Source organism: Neodiprion virginianus, chromosome 4 (assembly GCF_021901495.1).
Source record: "Neodiprion virginianus isolate iyNeoVirg1 chromosome 4, iyNeoVirg1.1, whole genome shotgun sequence".
NCBI classification, from domain to species: domain Eukaryota; kingdom Metazoa; phylum Arthropoda; class Insecta; order Hymenoptera; family Diprionidae; genus Neodiprion; species Neodiprion virginianus.
The window spans coordinates 40,029,177-40,051,449 of NC_060880.1; the positions used below are offsets into that span (position 1 = coordinate 40,029,177).

Genomic DNA, 22,273 nt, shown 5'->3' on the forward strand with positions numbered 1-22,273 from the left:
TTTTCGAACCGTGATTGTCCAGCCCGCGCGTAATCAGGCCGAATAGGGTATTACGGAGAATTTAAAAGCAGCGGTTGACAGTCGCGCGCGATTTTAACCGTCGGATTAAAACTCGACGAGTCTGCGCGTAGCAGGTGTAACGGTAATTACCGGAGCTTGCGAAAAGAAATTACCCAGAAATCACGTGAACAGCGGGAACTGACAGATCGGCTCGCGAGATTGAAATTGTTACGAATTTATTGTGAATCTATGGAAAATTCGAACCGGATTTTCGTTGAGGGGACGCATCAGTGATACACCAAAAGCTCTTTCAATTGACTGCGTGACATTTTAACCATCAATTAAGGTTCATGGATCAAGTACTTGTCTGCAGCCAGTTTGGATTGATTACACGCACAATCAGTCTATCTTTTACGAATATTGACTCTAAATTCTGGTATGATACAAAACAAACATGGCTATTCAATTTTTAATCCGAACAATTTTTGATATCATGACTACCAAGATACCTGCGTTTTTGGAAAACACAATGAAGTTTTCACACAATTTAAACTAATATCCAAGATCATGCCGAGTCCTGTCAATCCAAGCGACACGAACCTTTACTGATGATGTAAAAATTTCACGTCATCCAAAAACAAGTTTGAAGTTTCAGTCGCGCTTCCACTCAACTGGATCGACCGAATTCGCATTTTTCTTCGACGAAACGCACCGTGTTACTTGTTAGTAAATAGGGAAGCATGCATACCACAGCTGTCCTCGTCGGACAAGTCGTCGCAGTCGGGTTCGTTGTCGCATCTTTGCCATGCAGGAATGCACTGTTTGCCAGTTCTGCAGGGCCAATTGTCGATCGGGCATTCGCCCTCGGCCGTCACGATCGACGGACTCCCAACGCCAATCGCGTTCCCAAAGCTTTTATCTAACTCCTCTCCGATCGTAAAATCATAGTCCAGATCGTCGAGACTGGGCCGTTCTTCTAAATATACGCGATGATGCAACGGTCGTAAGACAACATTTTTTAATACTATCGTTCAGCGGTTATTTACGCTGATTCTTAATCTCCAACTTCTTGACTTTTCCGAAAGTCTCTCGCAAATATGAAGAAACACCAACCGCGCCTTTGATCGTTCGATCGATTCGCGTTTATCGCTGCTATTTTCTCCCGACCACCGCGGGTTCTTGTATGACACATTTAAAAAAAATCTATTCGCTATTCTCGACGGTGTTTAATTACATGCGTATTAATCCTAAAAACCATAACAGCATGCAACCCGGACAGCGTGTGGATAAGAACGTTTTGGATATGGATAATACAGCTGTTGAATCACTCGACCAGGTTTTAATCTCGCAATATTGAATTTCGTCGAAACTTTTTCAGGAATTTACAAGAAAAAAGCGAAACTGCAAACATTTTTAAATATTCATAACTCGACAACCATTTGATAAAGGTTTAAAAAAATTCAAAACAGTAAGGTTAAACCTGGTGTTTGGAGTTTGCAGGGAATGCTGTGTACACCATTTTCCATGCTTTTGTCTAAGACAAAATCGATGAAATTATCGTGAAACTCGATGTGGTGGAATAATTGTGCCAAACCAATGAGCGTAAATCGTGCGTATTCGTGTAAAATGTTTACGAGTGTAAATGTGCCTTATTTGTTTCACGATTCTCGATACCGTTAGCATCGCATTTAGCAACCCTTGGGATCCCTGCTGTAATATCAGAGAATGAAAACACCCGTGTGAATACTTACGGCAGGTGAGTTCGTCGGATCTGTCTCGACAGTCCGGTCTTCCGTCGCACAGCAGCTCCTTCCCGATGCACTGTCCGTTTCTGCATTTGTATTCGCCGTCAGAACAAGCTGAAAGAAATAGAAATAAACAGCGTTACATACACGGAAGACGGATCTTGTTGACTAATAAATTCCAATTATTTATACAACGAACGACAGTGCCTTTGTATCGTCGATGAAGCGCCGATAGATAACAAAATGCGTATCACGGTCGAGATTCTCACACTAATTGACGAAAGCTGGATGAAAAATCGAAGGGGGCCAACGCTGAGTGGGTCACGCGTTAAAGGACCCTCCTCTTCGGGCCATTGAAAGCTCCCGAGACTGACAACGAGCGGGTATTTAATACTCCTGAAGCTCTCCCTTCCAAAGTTTGAGCGTTGTGTTTCAAAGGAGAGAGAAAAAGCGGCGGGTAGAGTGAGGCCAAGTGCCCTTCAGGATGGCATCTCGCCTCAAGGGAAGGCCGAGGATCGACCTCACACGATCAGCTTTCGCCGGCATTTGTGATTAAATTAGGGTTATGGTGAGGCGACGGTCCGCAGGAGAATCAGTTGCACGTTCTCCAGAAATTTAATCTCCAAACGAGGTCAATCGTTCCCGAAATATCGGTAAAGAAGCGGGGAGGGAAAAAAGCACGGAGCTTTTCTCCTCCCATCGTTTTGAGCTGATTTGGATAGGGAGAAAAGCTTCGCGTAGTTCACGCTCTGCGTATATATCCGGCGTTTATAAATGTACGCGTTTCAAACCGTGTCGCAGGGGGCAAAAAAGAAGGTTATAAAAGCGCAAAAAGCTCCGGTAGCGCGCGAAGCGTTGCAGAGCTTAATATCAGCTCGCGACGAGCCAGCAGCAACCACTCGGCGAATGAAAACATTAACCTCTCGTTTCTTGCTCGTTTACGGGAACCGCAATGCCGTGCACTCTAATCTGTGTAACGGAAGACGCTGTATCCTGCAACTATCAAACTTTCGTTGTCCGTATTCGAGGTTGAATTTGCATTGTTCAGAGGCTAAAGATTCAGCCTCCTGTCGTTCGTAATTCATCGAGGAATTAAGTGATCAGCCATTCGTTAACAGATTCTACCAATGGATTATGAAAACAACCTAAGACGATGCGGATAATTCGAGCTGGCGCTCAAGAAAAATACCCATAAATCGTTTGGACAAACAGGAAACTCCGGACGATCCCGCCGGGGATTTCGACTCGGGATTAAGTTGTATTTATACAGGTATACGAGGGCCCGGGCACTTGTTCAAGCAGCGGCGTATCCCACGAGGTGTAAGTTTCTTCGGGGGATTTGACCCGGTCTGGTAAACGAGACGGAGATTGAGTTAATTAGAGCGATATGTCTAACCGTTGTATGCTTTCCACGGGTTTCGGAAACCATAGACCTGTTGATACGCGTGATCTTCCAGTTCATTGCCGACCTGAAACGTCGGTGAATCGATACAAAGCTCTGCTCGAACACGCGAACAACTACGAACATCAATTATACCTCGATCTGAACTGTGATTCGTTCATTTATTTGCCAACTGCATGTTTTGTTTCGTCGGTAAAAAGTCACCGCGTGATAGAAAAAGATCACTACTGGACCAATGGTGTACATTCGTACGCACGAGCAACGTTGATCAGTTTTTTAACCCTTTACCTCCTTAAAAATTTCCACGTCATAACCTTGTCACAGCTTATTTACAACTTCGAATAATATCTGTTACTTCGTATAACCCCAAAAGTCCCCTCGAGTAACAAGTTTCGCCCTGAATCATTAAATTTTGATAGTTGGGATTTAGAAATCATCAAATTCTGACATCAGATTCGTGATCGGCGACTCCAAAAAACCATCGGATAACAAAATTCGCGCGAAAAAGTATTGAGTCGTGAAACGTGCGACTAATCGGGTCAACCTTTGGATATGGATCACGTTTTTACGTGTTGTTTTTTTTTTTCTTTCCATCGAAAATTTCGTCTACCATAACGTATCTCAGATGCATCGGATTTCCAGCCGGATTCTAATTCTGTTTGGTTTTCGTCGAGTGGCTGTCGGTCTGATATTCAAATTACGTTCAAGTACGTTCGAAATGTGCGTCGGCGTCTCTCGAGGTGGTCAAGGAGCAACTGGAGCCGCATCTGAGAGGTCTACTCGATAGTTAACCAGCCATGCGTCGGACGTTTACAAGTAGGAGGGACGCTGTGCAGGCAGCTCTTTCAGCAACCCTTCGGCTCCTCGGTTTCATCCCTCTTAACCGGGGCTCAAGTCTTCCCTACCCCTTCTCTCTCTCTCTTTCTTTCTTATTTCGGCTCACATGTCGGAGGCGAAGTCCTTTCTCTGTACACGCCTCGTTAGCAAGCTCTTATGGTTCTGGAAAGAGGCGAACGGCGAAACGAGCCGCGGAGAGTCTGCGCAAAAAGGGGATAATTCAGGCCTGCGTCAGGATGGGGGTGCAATTTATAAACTTTCCCGAGTTTCCCGCCCCCTTCGGGATTATAAAGAATCGTAAAAGAATCCGCTCTGTAGGACAGTAAAAATGTTGGTGTTCGGTATAATAAACCAGATATTTCATCGCTGCGTGGAACGGTATTCTTATTTGCATGTTGTTCATGGGGTGAGTTGTTTTTTGTGTGCGCGAGTGTGTTTCTTTTTTCTTTTTTTTAATTTTTTAATTTCGTTCTACTCCATCCAACGAATTTTCATTCGTGGTCCAAGCACGAGTTTTTTAAAATCCGCTTAACGCGTACATTCGACACATTTAAATCGATCTCATTGATTCGTGCGTGGCAATGACCAATCGACGATAAATAGAATCGAAAAACGTGATCGCAATGTCGAATCGTCTGAAATATTATTACTGTACTGGGATAATACTTCCATTTGATCAATTTCATATTCAACATGTATACTAAAAATTTAAGATATTCAACTCGCGTGCCTTTACTTCAACTTTGCACTATACCAGTCACTGCGCAATGGTTTAAGGAGATAAACATTGGAAAAGTTTCGATTTAAAATTCATTGTACGAAATTTATAAGGCACCGGCATTTAAATTTGTGAACATAATATGCACGATCAGTGGCTTGAAGATGTAAACCTTGTAGTTTTAATATTATTCAAGAAACGTTTACCAGCAAATATTTTTAACCGAATAAGAATTTTTTCCACCAACAAGTGTTTAAACCTGTGAATTTTTGGATTCCTCTTCGTTTTCTTTGGAGACAATAAAACCTGGAAACTTGCTGGAAACAATTCAAAATATTGAAATTTTGGATTCTGGGACAGCATAAAAGAATTTTTAATTATTGTTGCGAAACGCGTCTTGCGATGGAAGTTTATAAAAAATTAGCCATTTTTCCAAAGTGTTGCGTAAATTGTTATTCTCCTCACTGCCACGAAGACAGCCGTCAAATTAAACGTGTATTAATCCGAAGCAATGAGCTACCGTATTACGTGACGTACGTATCGGTACCGAATCATTTTCTTTTCTTTTTTTTTTCTACTTTTATGGCAAATTAGCGAAATAATCGCTCGTAGTCTGCCCGGCTTCGCGAGCCGAGTTCGGCGAGCAAATTACGAGCGCGCTGTCAAAATGAAAATTAAGATTACGACGGCTTGTTTGCCGGCAAACGGGGCGCATATTTCGCCTCGGTATTACGGAGACACGTCTGCAAGCTCGAAAATCAGTAATCGCTCGCGTGGTGGTGATTTTTTACAGCCGCTAGTATAAGGGATGAATTGACCGGACCGTCTGAATAAAAAGTTAAAACATTGGAAGAAATCGTTTCGAAAAACGCCAATTTTAATCGACCCGATGATGTTGAACAATGACGAATTATCGACTTTTTTACTCTGTTATAGAAACGAGTCTGAAAAAGTCCGAATAACAGAAGCCAAGATATCAACAGTTTGAGACAAGGTTTTATAATTAATACTTTCGAAATAATTAAATTGTACGGTTTTTGATCCGATCCACTAGAAATTCACAGAACTGAAAATGTTCGATCTTTCGGAATTTCGATGCTTCTGGTTTTTAAATTTTGTCATTTTGTCCTTTCGGAACTTTGAGCGTCGAGTTTCGGACCATTCGAAGCTTTGATGTTTCGTCAAAGTTTGATTTTTTCACTCCAAGTTTCGCCATGAAAAAGCTCGCAATTTGAGGCTTTTGGAACTCCTCAAATTTGGAATTTGAACCTCGCCCCATCTCAAATAAGACGTCTGTAGTTCTTACAACCGATTCTCCCTCTCCCTCTCTCTGTAAACTTTTGACTCAGACGGTCCGACCGATTGATCCTAAAAGCGCGCGAATATATGCCTGACGACGAATTGGCCGATCGTTAGGCTGACACGGACACGCAACAGAGCCCCGGTAAATTTATAGCTCGTGCGTACAAGCGCAAGAAGTAAGCCCCTAGGGCTGAACCAAGGGGGAAATAAATAAAGGTAGAAAAATAAATTGATACACTTCCGCGCCTCGTGACGCTAAGTCGGTCGTATTAGCATGACAAGCCACCGCTCGGCGTCAAATTGCTGGACCTAAAAGCTGTGGCTGAGCCGGAGGCGACGGGAGCTTCTGCTAAATCGTCCATGCGCTGCTAATGGACTGCGGTGCGGGAAAAATCTTGTCGTTTTCCAGCTTCAGCCGGTTTTTACCGCCCCGCGGACGTTGTACGTTATACGCGTGCACTTTACCCTCCGCGATTTAATCCCGCAACCTTTCCCGGCGCGGAATTATTATCCTTTCGTAAAACTGCGATCAAATGCTGGAAGAAGCTCCACTGACACCTGCGGCCGGCTTCTTTACTGCCCAATATACTTTTCTCCCACCTCGTTAATTAACGACTTTGAAGGATTACTTCATTTTCACTTTCGCCTCGGTCTTTTTTTCTTTCGTCTTCTCACGCCTGTTTCTCACTTCTGAAATTATATTTTCTCACCTTTGTCATTTTTACGTATATATATATATAATGTATAGCTTATGTCAATAGATTCTCGGTACCGGAACTTTGGTTTGTTTAAAGTTATTGTCACATAGACGCCGGCTGTAATATCGTTATGTGAATTAACATCGATTTTACAAACGTATTTATATAAAAAAAAAAAAAAAAATTAAAATCCGGAGTTCCACCCTCCGGTCATATAATCGCTATTGCTGGTCGATATTGAAGGGAGCTTTCGGCGTTTTACTCTAAACACCGCTGCCGCATCCGCATCGAGAATAATCTGATTTCATACAAATTACGAGGTACTGTGTTTGAAATAAACTCAAAATTTTACCAATTTTTCGTAGAAGATATTCAAAGGCAATGATTTGTCGCATAGTCAGATTGACTTTGTGCAACCATACCTCGTTTCTTATTCTTTGAAATCATTTCAAGCAAACGTTCAATCGGGTTTGAAAATCGACAGAACTCAGTAGAAGATAAATAAAAAAAAAAAAAAAAAAAAAACCACTCGCTGTTTCATTTCCGTTCAAATAATCCCCACCTTACCCAAAAAAAAATCCACTCAGGCACTCCAAAAAAAAAATGAATCAGCTAAATTCATCCGTATAAGGCCGCAGGCATTAGAACAGTAAATAATGTTCTGACAGTGATTGACAATCTATAACAAGAAAAAAGAAGTGACTCCGAATAACATGTTTCGCCCCTAAAATGTTTACCGATCAAGGTTTTGGAGAAAAAAAATCATACCTATACCTATATCGTCAGAGAAATTGCTATCAGTCCTGTTGTAAAGCAGTACAAAATTTGATAAAATCACGTTACATATCATACCGTAGGAAATTATACTATATTCATATAAACTGTGTAAAACTATTGGAATAAAAAAAAAGGTGTGAAAAAAAAGAAAAACACCATTCTAAAACGAATCGTATTAGAAGGACGACTAGGCTGTACAGTTAATATGTCGAGAATAGTCGTGTTAATTCATCTATTGCCTTACCTATTTTGCATATATGACATATCACGGACCAACGCGCCTCCGCTCGTCAATGTTGCGAGAAAAAAAAAAATAATTAAATAAAAAAGGAAAGGAAAAGAAAAACAAGGATTCATTTGCAGTTGACAAGAGCTGTACTCGCGGCGAAGGTGGTGGCTGTTATGATTCGGCCATTAGAAACTAGAAATTATCCTAAACAGCCAACCGCAGGATTCTTACCGAAGACAAAACCGGTAACCTTGGGTCCTGTCGGCAAAATAGTATCGGTCGCAAAGTGATACAAAGTAAGACTATCTGGTAGTTTTCCTTGACATCACAGATGCAAATTTTCCACGTACTTGTTACCCGATGATTGATATATATATATATATATATATAATATGCAGTTGTGTAATTAACGTCACCGGCAGAGTAATTAGGTATTATCAAGTCACGATTCCGTGTTTCTTTTTTCTTTCTTTTTTTTTCAAATACTTTATCTATTTTTTTTTAGCCCGACCGGGAAAATCCTTCACTCGCGTCATGAATGAAAACGCCCGGCACGAGGTGAGAAAAGCTTCGGCAAAAGTTCAACAAATTCATTTAAATATAAAGTGAGCGTAGAGACTTTTTCTCTTCGACGCTCCCCTGTTACATTTTTTTTTTTTTTTTTTTTTTATCATCGTTGTTAACGTGTTTCTTTTTTGTTCTTGTTTTGTTTTCAGCCTGTTTTTTTCTTTCAGTCTTTCAATTTTCACCCTCCCCTGTTCAGCTCGTGTAACTGACGCGGGATTTCCTCCTTCCCTCGTTCCCCCTTTTCCAACTTAACGCGACCTCATGCACTCAAGTCTCCGACTAAAATATGGATATCTATGTACCTAACTATGTACATAAAATTTGAATATTTTTTTGCTAAATCGGCGAAGAATCGTGTATTTATGTGCATGTATAATATATAGGTATATAAGAACCTAGTCTAAAATGTTCAATAAAAACTATTACTCGGACTGTATTCCTTAAGAAATCGGGAGAAACTTTACGGTTGTGTTCGGTACAAAATGAGTAGAATCTTTCTGCCAGGTCAAAATTTTATGAAATAAAAAACGTGATGAAAAAAAAAGTAAAAAAATTAGAGCTCAATTTGGATTTAGACTTGAATAATTCGGCGGTTCTTAAACTTTGCCCGCAGTACGAAGATTTTTTCGACCAACAGCAAATGTCACCAGATTGTAGTCTCAACGACACCTTTCCAAATTTTGCTTAGAATATTTTTTGACACGATTGTACGTCCCATACATTCCTAGATGTATAAATAAAACTTTCCACCTATCGACGGTCAAATGATGCGGAGGATAATTAAGGAGCAATAAAAGCAATCGTAATAATCGTTCCAAAACGTAAGCCTACAATTATAAATACAACAATAAGTGGCCCCAATCGATTTAACCCAGAGTCTAACCCTCGCGGGGGCAAATTGTTGTCAAGCGTTATCTCGTGCGACATTGTATAAGAATATATGTAGGTACGTCTAGGCGGTGGGCCACCGTAAATCAACAGTTTAGTGTAGCTCCTCTTTTCGTGCCGGATTCGTGGGTATCGGATAGACCGTTTCTCATTGTCAACGTGATACAATAATTGAACTTGGTATCAGGTAGCTTCTGAACCGCGATGAAAATAATCTGCAGCCCGTCTCCGTGACCCTCGCGTGTCGATCGACCTGATATAAGTTCCTCAGCCTTCCTTATTCCCTCCTTAAACCAGCACCGGCTGGTGGATACACACGATGTGTATGGAAAAGAATTTGAAAAAAGAAAGATTCTTGATACGACCAATCTTCGTGCTACTTAGCAGGTTGACCGTCCCACTGCGCATGCTCGAACTTTTTCGTCCCAGGCTGGCCACCTCAAACTTCGTCGATGCGAATTTTTTCAGGTTAAGCAGATCTCAAATCGATGATAAATTGTCGTGATTCGAGAACGAATGGAAAACTCTTATCGTTAACGAACCGATGACTGCCGTGAGTCATCGTAACTTAACGCGGAAGAATCTGACATCTGATGCCCCGTTTCAAATGAATTGGCTGCCCTGCCTTGCAGTCGACCAATAGAGTTAAATTGCTTTGCGCATGCGCAGAACGTCGCACAGCCTGCTATAAGTTTCACCGTTTCCTCTCGGTACGTTAAAATCGTTTACATTCCATCGCAGGGGTTCAACCGTCCTGAACTTTGTAATAATCGTCGAGTGCAAAGATGAATGAATAACGTTCATTGCGAGGTTATTGTATTCTCGTCGATTGCATAAAGTAGGAACACTGGGCGCCGCGTAGGATGTTAAACGTGTGTTGAACGTCAAGTGTAATAAAAATGACGCAAGCCCGCGGTCTGCCAGTTGTAAAATCCCATGTGACAAGGACAAACGTGAAACGGTCATGTCGTATAGTGAGATCATTCCCACAGAGGCGAGATTTTATTATACCTATGTATGTAATCATCTAGAGTTCGCATTTGTTTATCCCTTTTATTTTTCTCGATGCGTGAGCAGCATATATTATAACGCTTCTAAAAGGCGTTTCGTTTTCGTTACAGAGCCATTACACTAATTCGATGATTAACCTTGTAGTTTGAAACTCGTACAGAGGAGGACACGTTTTCAAACCGTCGTGAAGCGATCGCCTGTTTCGTCTCTTTATTTGCTTCTTTCTTCTGCTTCTGTTTTTTTTTTTTTTTTTTTTACATACCAGTTCAATTGAGGAGAATTAATATTGCAAGACGGAGGGAATTACAATATGCGCAAGCCTGATCTGCATGAGGTACCGAAGTGAGACAACAGCCGCTATTTCGGGTTAAAAAAAAAAAAAAAAAATTCATATTCGTCTCGTACAAATTAAACACCGAGCTCTTTGAATTTCATCTCACCGAGTAGCTAATGTTTCTAATGAATAACAACTCCGCCTTGCGATGACAATAATGCTAGCTTACGTAAAGCACTTCGCGTATGCAGCAGTTCCTTCTTTCCACTTCTCAAGTGATCTCATTCAATTGTGTTATTTCTGTCAAGCAGAATAAAGCTTGCGCTATTTCATTAACTTCAGACATACGTACACGCGATACGTATCGTATGCGATACGCGCTGTAGACAATTGCAAGAATATGTCACTGCACGTTCACGCGTGGGATGATTTAACGCCTGCGATTCCTGCACGCGATTTCACACGTCGATGTCCGCACGATGCGGCGGCGGCATCGTAATGGCAAAGTCTCGCTGATCGGTGACATTTGAATTGTCGCATGGAAAGGTCGCCTCGGAGGATGATGCGGACTGCAGACGACGATGCTCGCGATGTGGGTGCAGGTTTGTTTTAGCGTTTGTGGTAATGGTGCATCATGCGATGGTGCAGATGACGTTACATCGTTTCAACGAAGTGACGTTAACGGGTCGAAGGAATAAATGCGGGGGCGAAAACCGTTTTGCAGGCATGTAGAGTGGGTGGCAAGTCTCGTTTTTCTGCCTCTCCTCATATTTATATTTATTGGTCGCCAAGGTTCTTCTTTCGCAATAATACATTAATTTTTTTTTTTTTTTTTTATTACTCCTGGCATTCCTCCGGTGACTTTTAACGACGATATCTCAAAATGTTTATTAATTGGCCGTATACGTATAACAGCGAGTATGATGTCACGTGTCGATATGCGAACAACTATATGTATACAATATTTCTAGTCACACGATCACTCGTGTCCGAGACGTTTTTCCAACCAAGGTTTTCCCTCTCCCTCACTAGTGTTCGTACCGAATTTCAAACCGCAAGAATGGAAGGGTTAAGCGATTAAAAAAAATTTTTTTTTTTCTTTGGACAATGTTTTTCCATCGACACGCAAACAGTTGCAGGATTGTCCGACGCGAGATTGTCCCAATTGGTGCAATTGGTGCGCTTCGGTATAAAGCGGACACGTGTTTCGTGAAATACTTCACGCTGTACTGATTGTCGAGCTTGACAAGCGACCATAAAAAAGCCATCAGGCCAATTACCCGGCATTTCGCGCTTGTTTTTACAATCGTTGAACTTGTTAAGCTGGCAAAATCTTGTTATTTATACGCGAACGTGACTCGACATTGTCTATAGCTCGACGGTCTTACGGCCATTCTTCGGATTGGATCTTTGATCTTTATTTCCTCCACAATGGATAATTATACAATTAGCGATACGAATTACAGCCTCCTTCAAACACCCGTCTAATCATGGAACACGTTTTTCCTTGCGGTCAACGGCAGCAGTGCACCGCAACCTTCGTTGGAAAGTTGAGATATGCGCACTTCTACATACGTACAACGGCGCATCCATGGAAAGTTGAAGAGGCTTGCACACAAGGGTCAGAGATAAGGGCCGCGAATCGGGTTGCGAGATAGGGGGATTTTTCACGAGCCGATTGCGGGGATCAAGTCCCGCGGTACAACATCCAACACCGATGCGATTTCGCTGTACGTACACGGAGGCGGTTTGATAACGCGCAAAAGTCGAGGAAGGGTGTCTGATTCTTGGTTCGTCGAGTAGTCGACTCTGCACAATTAGCCGTGACGAAGTTTGAAACGAAAAAGGAGAAATTCCGATGCAGGAAAAGGCGAACAAAGATGCGGGCTGAATTCGAGATTGGAAAATTGGTAAATTGCCGGGCATGCAGCGAGCGGACGCAAGGACAACATCCTCTTCCTACTCCGAGTCCCGCATTCTTATACCATTGCACATATTCGTTCGGCTGACAGACTTGCGGCACGATTTCCAACCTTCGTTCAGGATGAGTGGCAGGCACGATGCCGCTCGAATAATCTCTCCGGCTTGAGAATTCACTCGGGTATTCCGTCACTCCTTTAACGGGGTATTAGCCGCGTCTACTTGGAGTGCATTCGTATTATAATCGTTACCACTGCTGCATATATTTACTAGCGGTGCAACTCCTAGACAATAACTCGTTCCTGACATCCGCGATGAAATCGAATTGAACCTTCCATTCTTTTGCACGTTTCCAAGCATAGTTCTACCGTGATTGCACACATTGCGCCTAAGAGTTATCCCCAAGTTTGCATTCCGTGACCGTAGTAGAGAGAAAAAAAAAACTGTTTATCGAAACAGATCAGTTTATGCAAGTGGTTTGAAGACATATGTATGATTTTCTTGATTGGAATCCAGACCAAAAGCACCTTCACTACTAACGTTCAGGGATGAACAGTCGTTTGGTTACAGAGTATCAAGGTTACGATAACTGACATGATCGGCCAATCTGAGTTCAAGATTATGAGATTTTTTATTATTTTGTAACCATTTGGATTTCTTCACAAGTTTTAAGGAAAGAAACTCTATCGAGCAATGCTCGTATGAATAATAGAACGAGCGTTGAGCTCAGCGGGATTGTCAAATTCATTCGGCAATCAATCGAGCAGATATCAGTCTTGCATACGAAACTAGCCGATGTTTGAAGACAAATTTGCAGACATTCGCGGTGCGCAAGCACAGAAGTGGTGAGATCATCATTCGGAGATAAGTCTTCAGGTACAAGAGGATTGTTGTTAAATGCATGAGGAGTCGATACGTGCGATACGTCGTGATGAAGCTGCACTGTAGAATATTTCCTCGATCTGAGATTGCGTAACGAAGCTGCACAACTGCCGAAGGTGGGGCTCTAAGAGGTCCTAATTCGGCCCGAGTGCGACGCAATTCTTATCAATTCTCATATGTGTTCAGTCGGCGTTAAGTTCGTCCCTGGAATTTGCAGGTGCAACGCGTATCCACACCTACACCGCTTTCGTAATTGCAGAAACATCTCGAGCGTGTCGCAAACACACACTCGAGCCACAGATAAAACGCACCAAGTCAAGTCAGCCGTGAACAGACTTCACGTCTTTGCCAAAGACAGGAATACATTCCGTCACATACCTGAAGCAAGCCTCGCCCAGCTGCGTGCAACTAAAGCCTTCTAGGTTACTTCACACGGCCAATGCGTGTGTGTAATAACAAAGTTGACAAATAATTTCATTTCTTCTTCTTTCAATGGTTACCAAACAATAAATCAGACAGCTCTTGTCTTCGTTGACAGCAGAGTATTTTCAATGAAATTTGATATTTTTGTCGGTACCAGAGGTAAAACACTCAAATCCGATGAATTCATTCGTATGAATTTGGATTGGAATTAACCGTTAAGGAATTTCTGATAAATGAAAAGTTCCTTCTACCGTGAGAACGATAAGAGCGCGTGTCCATCTGTCGGCGGCAATGAGAAGCACAGCGTGAATGTGGCGGGAGTTTGAACGTTGGGTCGGTGTAGAAAATTTCCGATTGAATTAACAAAGAGGCTTATTTTTCTCTACATGAAATGTACCTGATTTCGTTTCTCAGAAATGTTCGCACACTGGATTCTTCGGAAAAACGGCTTAAGCAAATTAAATCTCTTCGTTAATTACCGTGTAAACAAAAGCAAGAATGAAGCAAAGTGGGGAATAACCGTCGAAAAGTAAACAGCGAGAGATGAGAAAAGAAGGAAAACGTGAGGTATGAAGATGGAGAAAAAAGAAACCGTGGCGGCAGATGGGCTCGTAGCCGCAGGGTGAAAGCTTTTCTCTCTCGAGCTTGAGAATTCTCCGCCAATTAATAACCGGGTCAGTCTTATAAGTCGGAATCCCACCCATGTAAGAATATAGCAAATACGTAAGGGAAGCTGCGATTTGTCGCCGGATATTGGAAGCAGTAAATTTGGAGATCGATGGTCCAGCTGCAGAGGATCGCGAGGATTTCGTTGCCGGAATCGTCTTATCGAACAACTCTTAGAAAAGGTGAAAATAGAGATTGGCTCACGCTATAGAAACCGGATTCATTTCACCCGCGAATTGGTTAATTCCGTTTTCGTGCTCGATATTAGGTGATAAAAAAATCTGTAAATCGAGATTCAGATTTTACGAAACTCGATAACGATTATGATCGACTTTTGATTTCTTGGCTACATCTGCTTTACAACGGATCTCGTTAACGAATTCACGGTTTCGAGAGTCACGATGATGATAAATGTTGTTGTAATTTAAATACCCAATTGTAGACCACCAGGCTCGTTGTCAGTGAACGTGGCTCTCGACTGTTAAAAACGTAATTAGCTGCCAGCGTTTGACGCGGCGGCGCATCGCCAATTTAAAATCGCTTTGGAGAGACGAACGATACGTGGGAGTTTCCGTGGATCAGGGGTTCAATGAAAGGCGCTAGCGAATCGGCAATCTTACGAATAAATACGCTTGCGGCGAATAAGGAACGGCGATAAATTGGTTCAGCAGTGATTAAGCGTTTTTAGCGCGGCATTTAGCGCGGCCGACAGAAGCTGAAGCTGCGTTACGCAATGCTGCTTGCTGATTATGCAACGCCAAGTTATCACCGTGCGCCTGTGGCATGGTATCCAGGAATTTCTATACACCTGTCAAATAGAGTTTGATTGTAATCGACCGATTGAATATTCCGCACGTGTCTTCTTCTCTGCGCTCTGACGTCAAAGGAATCGAATGGGCATTTCGAACGCTGGTATGACGCAAAAAAGATACGAGATTGAAATTGGCATCGTTAACGTGACTTGGGTTTGAAAAAAGTCACCATATCGTGCAGAATTGATAATCAATTAGAGCGGTTTTTCCCCCGAGAATTTGAGCGTTTTTCGATTGGTTTGACGATTCACTGAATTTCACATGCGTCTGGAAGATTCGATACATAACGATTTTTGATAAATAAAGCATATTATCTTGTCGATAAAATTAATTACTCACGGACAAAGAGCGAAATTGAACATAAACTTACCAATCATGAGAAATTAATTAACCACTTCGTGAATGTAACAAACACTTTCACTAGTAATCTAATCACGTATTCTCAAGTCAAATAACGTTTAATTATTTTTCAAAATCGAAGGGTATCGTATATATTTATCGATGGTTCAAAAAATGTTTTTTGCAGTTAAAAAATATTATTGCGATTGTTATTGCAAAACATTTTCACTGGACTGCAGATTATTCTGTCTACATATAATCAAAACTGTTTACGCCCGGAGTTTTAAACTATCATTTCAACGTTATTTTATACTGCGCGGAATTCCATGGTCTGCCACTTTTTCAAAATTCATTTTACACGTCCTAAACAACGCTTTGTAATTACCTACATCCCATTTCTTTTTTTCAACAACGAAGAAAATGTAGAAGAAAATTTGTCACCAAAATAATCGATAGCATCGAATGTCACTGGATAAAGGGAAGGAAAAAAAATTTACCCTGAGGATAAAGTGATAATAACCGGAAGCGACTTGTAACGTGTCGTTGAGGATATTTTGCGAGGTGTTTAAACGATTTGATCGCGTCTAGGGCGATGGATTTTACGGGAAACACTATTTCCCGGCTGGAGATATTTGCCTCCGCGGTTATTAGATTTGATCCTCGCCTCTGGGCTTGCTTTTCGCCCTTCGACGACGCCGCCATTCCCCAGAAGCAAACACACTTTTCGCGAGGCACACATGCCTTTCCCCCCCATCGAATTTATTTATTCCCAACTTTTACTACTACCCACTTTTCTCCTCCTCTTCCTCCCTTTCAAATCCGACCAGCGGTTTCTGTCTTCGGGGCTAAAATTCCCTGAGTCTTATTTTTACTGTTTTATTTCCTCGACCCTGTCTTCACGTACGTACATATGTATATTATATCCATACGTTATTTACCAAACCACATCGTATTCTTTTGGAAAAAAATTTCACTACATCCTCTACCTCCACGCTTTTCTACCCTATATACACCGTGTGCACGTATCGATATATTTGATACGCGGTCTCGCGCAAGCAAACGCAATTGGACGGTGGAGATTTCGTGAAATCGAACATCTTATTTCGGAAAACCCGTTATTTTGTAATTTTAAGAATTTACAAAATGCAGTAAATTATAATAAGATGAAAATATTCCATTTAATTGTCAAAACTTGGCCACTTGAGTCACTAAAAAATTGCATAACAGTGATTTTTTTTCCCCAATCTTTGTTTTCGCTAACGTAGCTAACTTCAGTCCCATAAATATAATTGTGTGCTTTCTTATTTTCTTCTTCTTCTCTTTACTCTTCGCACGAATTAAGTAATCACCCGATAGCCTTTCCTGCAACAAATAATCCCCGCGTCCCCTGTTTTCGTACATCATAGACCCGCTTTACGTATCGGTAGGTTTCGATTTATCGATTCGGCAAATGGTTCGCCGAGCAGCGATTCAAGTGTGGAACGGAAGTACATGTCGAGTATATTATATACGAGCCGTATGACGTACATCCGACTTCCGTACAACCCTGTATAGTGTGCATCTACCTTCAGAGGTTCACAAAGATAGTTTCAACCCTCGCGCCAGTCTCCACCACCCTGAAAAAGGAAAGACGCGGGGCGATTTTTCCGCTATATTTTCTCACATAAAAGAAATTAGAAAACTGAAAGGCGGCCGGAAATAGCAAATAATGCATTATCAATATATAACAAATAACGAGAGAAGCGTTGTAAGCTTGAATGTCGTAATCATGGCTAAGTGAATATATACGTAAAATTTGTTATTTTGCTTACTTTTTTTTCATCCCTCCCCCCCCAGTGTTTTTATAGTGAAATTTTTTTCCCCGAAACTTAACACGTGCGTCACCGAGACCGTATTATCTCAGTTAGTAAAGTCAACTAGTGCCGGTCTACTTGTTAAGAGTATCAAGGGTCAGTGCCGTTAAGGGTCGAGCACATCTGCTAAAGCCATATTCGTGTTCCCGTCGCGTCTGGGCTTTGCGATCGAGAAGTTTCTTACCCAACTTAACCAACTTACGTTTTTACACGTCGACCCAACGCGGCATCATCGTCAAGTGTACGTGTTTCGGTAAAAAAAACCTGATGGAATCAGGGATTGCAAAATTTGAACGAAACAAGTGAGAATAACAGTGTTATTCATTCCAATCGGATGAATAAAAAATATTACACAGTCCCGCGATGGTCCCGCCGCAAAATTGAGTAATAGTTTCGGTAGGTATTAGGTACGAGTCTATAAAAAAAATATTTAAAAAATTATATCGCGTAAATTTTTTGAGAACATTTTTTTTCTGTTTCTTAGTACTGCCAGAATGGGCTTCCATTTTCTGTGTTAAATATATGTATTAATGGTAGTGTTGATATTTAAATATTCATCGACCCTCGGTAGTTGTTGTTTATGGTGATTTTAAGCATATTTAGAGCCACGCAAGTACCAGAGAAAAAAATTGAACAGCAGTTTTGAAGAAAGTAGAAAAAGATATTGCAAATATTTTTGATCTGTCTAATTTCTTAAGTGTTGTCCAAGAATCTGTAAATATGCGTATTTTGAATAAAAATAAATCTCGATGCGCTGTAAAGAAAACTTGCGCTGTATTTTAATTCAACATACCTAAATACCTAAAAAAAGAGCATTGTTACTTGTTATTGGGGGGCATTATAAGTTATATTTCGCAGGCCTGTGTTATCAGTCGCTAAAAGAACTCGATAAAAATTCATCGTTTCAAAATATTTTTCTCATCGCACCGAGAGGATAGTATTGCTAATGAAGATTATCAGAACTTAACTTAGTCATGTTTTTTCCTTGCACGAATTGCGATTACAGACGTCGTGCAAAATAACTGGGTTTATATCTGCATCGCATTCTCGCGGCGATTAAGAAAACCGTTCAAGTTCGTCGAGCTTTGTTTTGCTTTAGATAGGCACGATCCGGTTCCATTTCGTTCTTAAGTTCGAGCCGGCGTTTGCAAATATTGAAAATATAGAAAATATCGCTAAAAGAGAGAAAAATACGACAATAGTTTCCGCTCTATCTATCCAACTTCGCAACCGGATGCAGCTATGGTTATGTCAGCAGGAATTGAGCGGTTAGATCGGTCGCATGATTTCCTCCGAGAACTACAATAAAGGAAAAAGTTCAGACTTAGTCCTTGAGACAGAGGAAACAGCTCGTTTGTATGTCTTTATAATTATGTAACGACAAGTGGTAAACTCTGCGGTGATCTAAGAATCAAGATCGTGATAATTTTCCTGCGAGAAGAGACGTAGACTGATAAAAATGTAGAGAGAGAAATCGACGGGATAATTGTTGAAATTACAGGCGACCCCTGCGATTAATTGACCCAAGCTTTTATTCGTGGTTTGAATAATTATCGACGACAAGGAAAAAGAGAAATACACGGAGCTCATTTCATAGATTGTACAAATTTTACATATAACGTTTAAAAATAAGAGAAAAGGAAATTGTTGTAATCGTTAATTTGTAATTGTAATCGGACAGTTTTTTTTTCTTTTTTTTTCCCTCCATCACCTCAATTTTTTCTCTCATTCTTTCTTCAACAGCAGTTTCCGCCTAACTCGGAATACCTTACGGAGAAATTCAAACCTTCCCCCCACCCCCACCCCCCCCCCTCCCGTACTGGAAGAATAAGAGGATATTAGAATAATGGATTCAATTATCTCTCTGCAAGTCGGTAATTATTCTCCTAATCGATTTAACCAAACCACAATTAAATCGGCACTCGAATTACTACCGATAGATGTTTCTACGGAGCCGAAGAGCAGCGCTCCAGACTTTACTCCTGCAAAGCTATGAGGAAATTTTCTAAACTTAATCTCACACTCTGGCGGAGTCCGGAATTGGCATTTCGGTATTTTCCGTCCCGTGTTCAAAACACAAAACTTTTGTGTCGAATATAAAAGTTGAATCGAGTTGACGGGATGGGAGAAAAAATGAATTAGAATTTATCAGAGTTTACTCAAAGCTACGGCATAAAGTTTTCTGGTATTTCAAACCTCCGTAAATGCCCGCGAAAATTGTACATTTCAAATACGACTGGTTTATAATTGCAGCGGATATTCGTGCCAAATTCTGGTTTTTACCTCTTGGACGAGTCCTGTTTTGCCGTCTTCTTCCCTGAGAATCTACGGAGGAAATGACGAGCAGCAGAAACAGGGCGATGTAGACGAAGCATCTGGATCCTCCCATTTCTCACAATGCTTGGGAGCCCTTGGCCCTTTACAGTTGTTAAGTTTGACGGTTGGGTTTCCGAATTACCACCTTCAAGCGTTCATTTGTTCACTTACTAATTAACACTGCAGAATTATCTCGCCTTCGGATCGCGACCGTATTTATTTATTTCTTTTTTTTTCTTTACTTCAGTTGTTGCCACCTCGGAGAGCGAGTGCAGCGCGACAAACTAGAACTGCAAGCGACTAATCCGCATGGCTTATGCTGAACTTGAAACACTGAAAACAAACGGGGGCGTGGGAAGCGGTTTAACAATTCGCTTCGGTTTGCAATGCGTGCGCGCGATTCGCGATGATCGAGACTTGGAAAATCAAGTTTTCGAACGGCTGTGAAATGTCGAAAAAATCGACCACTTTGAAACAAGTTCCGTTATTTTCTGTGCCGAGAATTATACGTGGTTGGTCAAAAATCGAGGATTTTTATAAAAATTTTGTGGGATCGTTGTATATGCAATATTTATGAAATTGTTACGTTTCTAAGCTACAGAGATATTTTGAAAAATAGCAAAATAGAAAAAAGTAAAATTGAAAAGAAAAGTCTGGATATCGAAGCTTCGTTCCAAATCGATTTAAAATTGTTAAACATCTTGCAGAATCATTCGATTTCATTCTACGATGGTTCATTTTATCTAGAATTAGACTATCTTACGTTTTTAGTAATAGTGAATTCAATGTCACGATTTTTTTTTACGGTAATCAATACCGTTGCAATATTTTGAAATTGATTATTCAACGATGCCAGAATGATGAAAAAAGATGTGACAGCGAATGTTTAGAAATTAGATTTCTGAACGGAATTACTAAACTCTTAACGATTATAAATTGATTTTGACTAAAGCGTCGACATCTGTACTGCAGTTATTTATAATCCGAATTCCATATTTTTCACCTCGTAATAAAATAACTGAAAAGTACCGATTTTCGTCCAACCAATCTCTTTGGAATTAGACTTGAAAACTGCAGCGTCTACCGCGGTGGAATAAATGCGAATAAATTGGGTGTTTTCTTTGGTTGCAAGAGCGAGAGAATAAAGTTGAAAATTGGATCACGTAGCACCGGAACAAACACGACACAAAGGCTCTACAGTCTCTATGAAGAATTTAGAGATAAGAAGCGCGCGTTTACGCAAGTTCTCACAAAAGGTTTCAGCGCCTTAAATACACGACACAAAAATGCCGGCTGCGCTACGCGCGTCCGATTTGTTTGAAGCGTTGTGCGTACCTGACGTACTACGTATGTTGTACCTGTGAACGTAACGCGGAACGCAGCACCTGAATAATAAAAGCGTTGTTGTTACTCGAGGTCCGCTTCCCTACTGCGATTTACCTCGCCGACCTGACGCCCACCCGAGATTTTCTCGTTCATTTCATTCTCGGGCTATGCTTCTCTCTCTATCTCAACGCGCGATGATTTCTTACTTTTTTTTTTTCTATTTTTAATATATCGCATTCAACGTCAGCCCTGCGAATAATATTTCTCGCGCTTCTTCTCCACTTGTGACTATCATTTCTATTTTTATCGCTACGAAGAGAAGTTCACTAAAATCGAACTAGCTCTATCGGTATTTCTCAACTTTGTACAAGTTCAAACTGAAACCTTATCTTGACCGGAGTGTCGAAAGTCACGTCATACCGCGGAAAACCTGAGCTTGAACTTCGCTGCAGACACTGGCAGTGAAGAACGGTAGTAAATTACGAATCCAACTGTAAAAACTTGTGAAAATAAAAATTCCACTAGCCGGAAGCGAAGAAACGCCGTGGATAAACGGTTGAAATCCTTCGCTGGTTCAAATTTCCCGCCTAAACTCCCAATCGGTTTACACGGAGTTTGACTCTGGCGCGCTTTCTATTCGAATTTCGAATTCCCGACGGTCTGAAACTTGTCGGAGAAATCTCGTACAATTCGCACGCAAGAATGACGATCAAATTTATCTGTGATAATGTTTTCACGCAGTTGAATGAGAAAGAAAGCTATTGTAAAATTAACAAAATATAGGGGGGGTAAAAAAAAACTGGTTTGTGTTTTAATTACGAGTAAGAAATATGAAATCGCAGTTACAAACCGAAGGATTTAATCGCTCTGCCGATTTGAAAACGTACCGAAATACAAGCTGCAAAGCCGAATCGGACGGATCGAGTCAAAGCTCGGGAGAACGACTGACTGACCGACTAACTCGGAGACTATCACCTCGACGACTGACAGCCGCGAGTATGGCAGGCAGCGTCGCTGACACGACTGAGGAGAAGCTCGGTGTCAGGGAGAAAGCGACGATCGGAGTTATCGTCGGACGCATCGCATCGCATCGCATCGCAACGCAACGCAACGCAACGCAACGTAGCGTAACGCAACGTAATGTAACCCCCCGTTGAAACCACCTGAAACCAACGTTCGGCGAGACTAAAGACGCGACCTGACGTGGATTTCATACTGACAACGAATGCTGGGAAACCGCTGATCGTAATCAGCGGCGTTTGGTGCTTTGCAAGCTCGCCTAAGAGCG

At 41.4% G+C, this 22,273-nt stretch overlaps 1 protein-coding gene across 29 annotated transcripts in view; it reads right to left on the reverse strand.

Moving 5' to 3' along the window:
* LOC124301822 (basement membrane-specific heparan sulfate proteoglycan core protein) overlaps positions 1 to 22,273 on the reverse strand; it is a 125,245-nt gene that overhangs the window by 45,399 nt on the left and 57,573 nt on the right. For 20 of the 29 annotated variants that reach the window (XM_046757276.1, XM_046757277.1, XM_046757273.1 and 17 more), the window contains 2 exons: positions 1,752 to 1,859; positions 749 to 976 (listed from right to left, as the gene is read on the reverse strand). In XM_046757276.1, coding sequence (XP_046613232.1) covers positions 749 to 976; positions 1,752 to 1,859 — 336 coding nt within the window. Of the gene's footprint in view, positions 1 to 748; positions 977 to 1,751; positions 1,860 to 19,626; positions 19,993 to 21,872; positions 22,008 to 22,273 lie in introns of those variants that run through there. The other 9 variants (XM_046757289.1, XM_046757286.1, XM_046757280.1 and 6 more) reach the window with 4 other exon arrangements.